The sequence below is a fragment of the Lactuca virosa genome, chromosome 7, assembly GCF_052849685.1.
Source record: "Lactuca virosa cultivar CGN04683 chromosome 7, Lactuca_virosa_CGN04683_v6, whole genome shotgun sequence".
Classification (NCBI taxonomy): domain Eukaryota; kingdom Viridiplantae; phylum Streptophyta; class Magnoliopsida; order Asterales; family Asteraceae; genus Lactuca; species Lactuca virosa.
Genome location: NC_136432.1, coordinates 231,274,256 through 231,282,895, shown reverse-complemented (window position 1 = coordinate 231,282,895; position 8,640 = coordinate 231,274,256). Strand labels below are relative to the sequence as shown.

The 8,640-nt window shown below is 32.2% G+C and overlaps 1 protein-coding gene across 1 annotated transcript; it reads right to left on the bottom strand.

Annotated features, from left to right (window-relative positions):
- Positions 1 to 1,387: 1,387 nt before the first annotated feature.
- Positions 1,388 to 4,452, bottom strand: LOC145125303 (uncharacterized). Its single transcript, XM_079060776.1, has 4 exons — positions 4,190 to 4,452; positions 3,767 to 4,083; positions 2,054 to 2,129; positions 1,388 to 1,642 (listed from the first exon to the last, which is right to left on the bottom strand). Exons 2-4 carry the CDS (start codon positions 4,079 to 4,081, stop codon positions 1,521 to 1,523), a joined length of 513 nt encoding a protein of 170 aa, XP_078916902.1. The 5' UTR covers positions 4,082 to 4,083; positions 4,190 to 4,452; the 3' UTR covers positions 1,388 to 1,520.
- Between the last annotated feature and the right edge of the window lie 4,188 nt (positions 4,453 to 8,640).

Sequence of the window (8,640 nt, the reverse complement as noted above, 5' to 3'; positions counted from 1 at the left end):
AATATTAGAAAAACTATAAATAGCTAAAATTAAAAAAAATAAGAAACAAAAGGTCAAAAAAATACAAAAACAAGTTATCAATCTATTGAAATAACATAAAAAAGCGATATATATATATATATATATATATATATATATATATATATATATATATATATATATATATATATATATATATATATATATATAAATTTCAAATTTACAAAATTACACAAATGGTCATTGAGGTTAATAGTATATTGCAAATTTGGTACAAGGATAAAATAATATTTTCATAGAAATCTAACTGCTGAAAAATTAGATTTAACGGCAGAAAGATCATTCATGAAATTTTGCAAACCATAAGGACCAGTGACGTGACATTTTCCATAAAAATCCTCAAAATGAGATATTTGCAAACCAAAGGGACTAATTATGAAACTGTTATATATATATATATATATATATATATATATATATATATATATATATATATATATATTAACGACGTAAAACTACGTATTTATATTATAAAAAACTAAAATCTATTTATTCTTCTAAAAATATACTCCCTCCGTCCCAAAATTATTGTCCACAGATTAAGGAGACATTAATCACCACTAACTTTATTCAATAAAATAACAGTTTTGTCCTTACTTTGCATTTAATGTTATATTAAATGTTTAGTTGGTTAAGTAATAATGATGGAGTATTTTGGTAAAAATGTTATCTATTTTTAAAAGTGGACTATTATTTTAGGACAAACCAAAAAGAAAATATGAGCTATATATATATATATATATATATATATATATATATATATATATATATATACTTTTAAAAAACATATTTATAATTTTAAAGATGTAAAAATATATATTTATATTTTAAAAAATATAAAATATACATAAAATATATTTATTCTTGTAAAACCGTTTTTAAGAATGTTTGTTTATAAAAACAAAATCACGTGTTCTTATGCTTTTTAGAATTGAAAATATATTTTTACGTCTTTAATTATATAAAAACTTTTTAAATCACATAATAGACGAAGAAACGTATGAAAAGAAATATTTAGAAAAACTAAATACGACATTTAATTAAATAATATTTTAATTTATAAGTATGTATATATACGTTAATACACATAATTTGAAGAAAAAAAACATAATTAGGTTAAAAACCTAAAATAATGACATACTTTAGATTTTTTTGTTTTTGTTTTTTTGTTTTGTTTTATTTTTATTTATTTTTTTGTTTTTTTGTGAATTTGATTTATGATAAACTAAAACTTATGATAATTATAGTAAAAAAACACAAAAAGTGTTTTTAAGATAATTTTTTTTGACAAAGTTTAAAGCTTTTGTCTATATAACTAAAAATTTATAATAATTAAAATATCACTATGTAAATCATAAAAACTCTATGTCATTACGCTAACTTATAAAAGTATAACCATATAATTCCATTACATAAATAAATATCTAACCAAATAAAAAAAAACATGAAATACAAAATACAATGCATTTAACTTTTTGGTATCAGCAAGGCCAAAACTCAGCTTTCTTCACCTTTGATATGCTTTCCAATACAGCCACTGGCGACACGTGTCCCATCACCGTTACCCTCTTGCTCTCCAGATCTATGCTAAACGACGTCACACCTGTATTCATTTTCAAAGTGTTTAATTATTCGTAAATTAAACTTGAATTTGTGCATATAATTAGAAGTTTTTTCTTTTTTATCTTTTATTTTGTAGGGATAAATGGGTGAATAAGTAATAGTGTATATTTATATATACTTTAAATTAAATAATGTCTAAATTATAATATTAAATAATTAAGATGTATTCTCAGATTTATAAGATAAAAAGTTGTGAGGAAAAAAAAAATTGTCCTTATATTATAAGTTTATAACAAACAATTTTTTATAATATAAATCAGTTTTAATAATAGTCATTAATACTTAGTTCAAATAAAGGCATTTTGGTAATTTTACACAGTTGTAGATATATACCTTTTGTAACATATATTCATGCGTTATTGTGACGATAAGGGTAGAAAAGTAATTATACCTTCCATATTTGATAAATGTTTCTTGACTTTACCAGCACACCCATGACAGTGAATGGAAACCCTCATCACCACCACCTACAAACATAATATTCTTCTCAGTTAAGTACAACTGTTAATTAAACCACAAGGTGTGTATCTTATTTACTATTTAGAGTAAATTACAATTTTGGTCCCTGTGGTTTAAGCCTTCTTGCAGGTTTAGTTCTAGTTTTATAAAATTAATGCTAATAGTCCTTATGGTTGCAAAATTCATCAGTTTTAATCCCTTAGCCGGTTATTGGCCACCTCCACCATTGATCTCTCTTGCCTACACCAAATATGGCACCAACCACTTCCTCCACCATTAATCTCACTCACTTACATCAAGTTTATGATCAGCCACTTCCTCCACCATCAGTTTCTTCTCCTCCACCTCCACCTCTGACCCTTTCTCTCCCATCTTTCTCTATTGCTTGCAACTCCAATAACTCTCTCCCCTATCCCTCTCTTTCTTTCCTGTAGTGGCGGAGCTACACTTTAGGTAGTGGGGTGTATGACACCACTTGGACTGGCTAAACCTATATTACATATATATAGTTTCTTTGCATCTATAGTTATTGGATAAGTAATTGGTCCCCACTTCACAAAAAGATTGACACCTCTTGCACCAACAAATAACAAATTCCCCCTTTTTAGCCTAGCCTAGCTGCTTGTGTGCACAACTTCACTAAGAAAACAAGACAGAGACAACCACACACTAGCCGAAATACTCTTCCAGTCGAAAACTGCTTGCGGTTACCTAAAACTGCTACAGTTGCTGGTAACCACCGAAAACGGCTCAAAGTTGCGGAAAATGCTCCCACTAGCGGACCCCACTTTCGGTCTGGATCCACCATTGCTTGCTTGCAATTCCTACTACTTCCCCCTCTCTCATCTCTATCTCCGATGATAGTGGTGGAGCCGGTGTCCCTAATTACTTTCAAGATGGAGTAGGTGGGCCATTTATTTAATATTAAATAAAAATTTAATAATAAGAAAAATCAAAATTAGAAAAGGACAAAAAAATATTGTAATTATGTCATTATACATGTATTTAACGGATGGATATGGACAAAAACTGGTTATTAAGGGACAAAGTTGGTGTTTTTTCAATTATAAAGACAATTAGCATCAATTTTCAGAAGTAGGACTAAACTTGTAGAAGATGTAAATTACGGGAACCAAAGCTATAATTTATAAATTCAAATTTTATATATAGAGAGATATACTGAGAAATATATAGGGTCCATGTTAAGTTTAGTTAAATTGTAATTATAAAACAAAATGGAGGTAAAATGATATTTTAAAACTGAGGGTGAGCAACTATAACAACCAAAAGATCCAATCCCAATAAATTTTGAAACTTAGATCGTATCCTTTTCAAAACATGACAAAAACCGCAGGAAACTGTCAAAACAGGGACCAAGGATGTAGTTTACTCTTACTTTTTGAGTATATTACAAATCTGGTTCCTATATTTTACCAGAAATTATAAAATATAGTCCAAAGTTTCATATCATCCTAAGCTTGTTTTTAGGTTTATATGAAAAAAAAAAAATACAAACTTAAGGGAGACATTGGGACAATTTCAAATTTTTGTCTGAACTTACAATTGTGTAAAACATAGGTGGAAATTTGTAATTTACTCTATTTTTATTTCTTCACAAATTAATCAAATTTAAATGGAAACCTACCTGAAAGACCTGGTTGGCCGTCGATAACGGGTGGGCATTTTGGTCCAACTTCACCCGATCATGGCGGTCTCTCGCCGCCGTTGACAAAACAGTGTCAGCAGCTGCCGATCTCCTCGCCGGAACAACAAACCCACGACGCTCTGCAAGTCGAATGTACTTGGTATTACTCAACAAACTCGCGTGTTCAACCAACGTCCGATCAGTCGACCTCCGTGACACAATCACCGGCCGGCAGTCGGGTATCATGCACGACGCTGTTCCCTCCGGTGACTGGCACATGAACCCCCTCATCTTCATAAACGCTTTCTTGTTCATAGCTGCAAATGCATTACACATTCAGAACATATATACAAACAAACTTATCGACCACATTCTTTCAAAAATTTATTGCACTTTGGCCCAAGAAAGTGGACATGTACATACCGAATATGACACTATACCCACATGGAAAACGAAAGAATTGCAAACCCAAAAGCTTAGAACTTGAATCTTATATAAGAATGAAGAAAGGTCAAAAGAAAGGTCCATATGAACATTGAAGAATTACTGTTATTACTGTACGATATGTTTAATTGAGTGGGTGTAAATTTAAATAAGGTGGTAGGAATTCGGACAGAAATGGGTGGTCAAAAAAGAGAGTAAGAAAGCAACGGATGATACTAAATGTGTTAAGGAAAATAGATTCCTGACAGTGTACTAGTGTTGATGATTCTCTCTCAGACTTTCTAGCTTCGATAGTACAATGAAGTTTGACCTTTCCTTAAATCTCATTTATGCATGAACTGGTTTTGTCTGGAAGGCATGGCAAGGTACTTGAGTCTCATGAGTCGATTTGAGTTAACTCAGTGCATGCACTTTTTGAAACTGAAAATGCTCACATGCATGGTAAAAGTTGTGATACAATTGAAATAGAATGGGGTCCATGTATTAATTAACTCTTAATAGAAGATGAGAAATAAGTAGAGAAAATCATAATGTGTATGAGTTTGATGGCTTAAGGGGACCAGACAAGACAACATTTGCTATCATATCTACTACTATAATGGCATATTGGCATCTGTCATCCACTACCAGTATGAACTAAACATACCTTACCTACTGTGTTCATCTTTTCATTACTACGATAGTGCGATTTCCTTCTTCCATTTTGATACCTTAATATGTATCACACAAATTAACTGCATGTACCATTGTAGCTAGTACTATTAACTTTTGGGTTAATAATACGTTGTGATTCTTTAATAACTCTACATTATTTTGCCCTATGATTCATTGATATCAAACTACAAACAAAATATATATCCACATTATCACAAGATAAAACGCCATTTTAGATGGTTTTGTCAATGAAAGCTCAGTTGGAGAATCCAAGAAGAAAGGCTTCTTGGCTAGAGTTTATCATGGGCTCTATGTGAATGTGATATGGATTAAACTTTTAGTGAGGCCTCCTCTTGATTTTTTAAAGAAAAACAAAATTTAATTTGGCCGTTTTTTATATAGACGACACAACCTTTTATATTATATATATATATATATATATATATATATATATATATATATATATATATATATATATATATATATATATATCTAACAAAAGGCTGGTTAACCCTTTTGTACTTTTAGTAGGTTACCAAGTTACAATCTACGGGCGTGTCCTTTTGCTTATGTGACGTGTCGGTTTTGCTTTTGTGGCAGTTGACATGGTGCCAATGTAACATTTCAAAATTCATGACCAAAAATTTCATTTTTAATTACGTAATTATAAAAGCCAGTAGTCTAAAAACATGAATAGTGTCATCACATGTCATAATCAAAATGAATATCCAAAACATGTCATAAGAAAACAACATCAAAGTACAACTTCCAAAGATCTCATGTGCGGAAAATCATAGTGTGATGCGCTGCGATCATGCCGACTCCTTTCCTTTCGAAGAAGAAGTACCTGAGACCAAAACTGAAAAGCATAAGCACGAAGCTTAGTTAGTTCCCCCATCATACCACATACCATACAATAAACATACTGCCTAGCATATCCGGGTGCTGGCCTACCCCTTCGGTCTCTTTCAACCGATAACTGCCTAGCATATCAGGGTGCTGGCCTACCCCTTCGGTCTCTTTCACCCAGTAACTGCGTAGCATATCTGGGTGCTGGCCTACCCCTTCGGTATCTTTCAACCGGTTACGGGGTTTATTTGACCCCTACCACTACCACATAATATCCTAGCATATACGCACATAAATCACATACTGCCTATCATATCTGGGTGCTGGCCTACCCCTTCGGTCTCTTTCGACCGGTTACGAGGTCTAATTCACCCCTACCACTACTACATAATAACATAGCATACAAGCACATAAATCTCAACATATAGTGGCATACCAGACAATTATCACAAAGACAATCATCTCTACTGTCAACAACTACTATTGGGCCGACATTGGTGTCTTCGACCCACTTATACCGGGAAGGTAACTCACCACAACTGTGCGTGCCGAAATCGTACTCCTCGGATGGCTCGGGACTCCTCTCCCTAAAGCATAATAAGTCCCTTAGTTAGTTATATTAGATTAGGTGTCTAAGCCCATGATTATATTTGATATGTACTTGACCCGATAATAGCATGGTCATTTTGGGCTGCCTTCACCATAGCAACTTGACTGGATGAATTATGGAGAAAGAGGTTAATTATGATTTATTAATATATTATAGGAATAATATATTAAAAGAGAAATCATATTATTTAATTACTATTGGTCAAAGAATTAATTTAGAATTACTTTTGTGATCAAAAGAGATTAATTAAATTAAGGTGACTAGTATTGTAATTATAAGATAATTGCAAAATGGGTTGTGGATCCCTTAGTTAAGGGATGGACGAAATTCTTGTGGAGGCCCACATAGAATTCGTCCATAGGGTGTTCTGGAAGGATCCTATGGGCTGCTTAAGACCTAAACAACCAGATTAGGTATTTTACTGAAATCCTAATACTCAGCTATATAAGGAACCCTTGGGGCATCATATTTTCGGTCACTTGAAATCCTAATAAGAGTTCCAGTCGAAAATTAGTATCCCTAGCCTCTCTCTCATATTCCTCCAACTAGCTCTTAGTGTTTATGATCGATTAGAGGTATTACACTTGTGATACTAAATCCCTCAAAGGTTGAAGATCTTCAAGCTACAAAGAAAGGTATTATTCTAACTTGTTTATTATGTCAATTTCGAAATAAGCATGCTAGATTAGGGTTTATAGCTTTGGATGATTATTGCATGTACAATTAGAGAAAACCTAGATCCAAAGCTTTAGGGTTGCATGTGCACCATATGAATGATGTAATGCTCAAAACCCATTAGTGGTATCAGAGCCTAAGTCGTTTTTCTATTGTATTTGATGCTATGCTTAATTGTTCAAAGCTAAAAAAGTCGAAAATCCGAATCTGCCTGATGAACTCGTCGAGTCCTCTAATGAACTCAACGAGTCAGGGCTACTCGACGAGTCCAAAGTTTGACTCGACGAGTCGGCTCGTCTGTTGGCAGATTTTTCAGGATTTTGATCAAAATTGGATTGAGATAATTACCAAAAATGTTTTTGACTAATAAAATCCGATTTTTATTATATGGTAATGATTATCCTCATCCAATTAGAAGATAATTGTCAAACTATAAGATAATTATTAGTTTATATGATAAATATAATTATTTGTATTATTTAATATGAATTATCTTGCCATAAATTTTAATTAAAAGGTTTTAATTTTGAAATATTTAAATTCTAAACCCTAGAGTTTTAAAAGTTTAAAATTCTACCCTTATACTATTATAATATTAAAAGGTTAATATATATATATATATATATATATATATATATATATATATATATATATATATATATATATATATATATATATATATATATAATACAAGTCAGTGTTACCGTTAGTAGGCCTTATTCACGAAGCTGGTCTATAAGGGGTATTTAAGGAAGCGGCCTGTAAAATGACCGCCATTAGGTATCCACTCTTACCCACTGCACTATTGACTAGTGGAGGGTCGTTAGCCGAACGGGTAGGATAGGACAAAGTAATTCCTCATTAATAAGTATATTGATTTATAAAGTAACTAAATGTTTTTATAACAATTCCCAATCTTAGTTACTTTAGGAAACATGAAATGACACTTTGCACCTTGCCAAGTCGTTAGTGGAGCGTGTGTGGTTAACTGACACACTAATTTGGGACTAAAAAAAGGTAGAAAATGGTAGCTCGATGTTTATCATAGATCAATGGAGCGTGTGTGGTTAACCGACACATTGATTAGGTGATAAATGACATCAAGAGTGCCAAACATATTTGCATGGTTATTCACACCTTGTTTGTGATCCTCGGTATCTCAGTCACAAACTTGAAGGGCATAATCGAGATTTAAACATGCCATTGAAAAGTTCAATGAATTTTAAAAAAGAATCTTGGAATTTCAATTCATTTAAAACTTAATATTCTTTTTTGTTCTTCATGGTGGAAATTGGTAAATCGTCATTTACCTACCTTCAAATATTTTTCAATTGGATTACGACATCCCTTTTTCCGAATTGTGAAATATTGTGTTGGGTCCTAGCCCTAGTTTTTCATTTGGGTGTTAAATTGGGGATTCTTATGTAATCTAAACTTTGTCTCTTTTCTTTTTCAGATGTCTACCTCAAACAACAACGCTTCTGGCTCAAACCCGTCAGGCTCTTTCTCCCTCATGAACTTATGTGGGAGGGTGATCTTTGATGGATCCAATTTTAATGATTGGATTCGCAACATTCGAATGGTCACCCGCTACGAGGACAAAGAGTATGTTCTCGACAAAGAGTTGAAGGAGATTGACCAC

Bases quoted from the DNA above. Each gene is read 5' to 3' on its own strand.
- LOC145125303 (XM_079060776.1), bottom strand. From the start codon at position 4,081: ATGAACAAGAAAGCGTTTATGAAGATGAGGGGGTTCATGTGCCAGTCA. The intron at 2,130-3,766 runs GTAGGTTTCCAT...TTATGTTTGTAG, and splicing joins CGGCCAACCAGGTCTTTCAG to GTGGTGGTGATGAGGGTTTC. The intron at 1,643-2,053 runs GTATAATTACTT...AAATGAATACAG, and splicing joins ACATTTATCAAATATGGAAG to GTGTGACGTCGTTTAGCATA.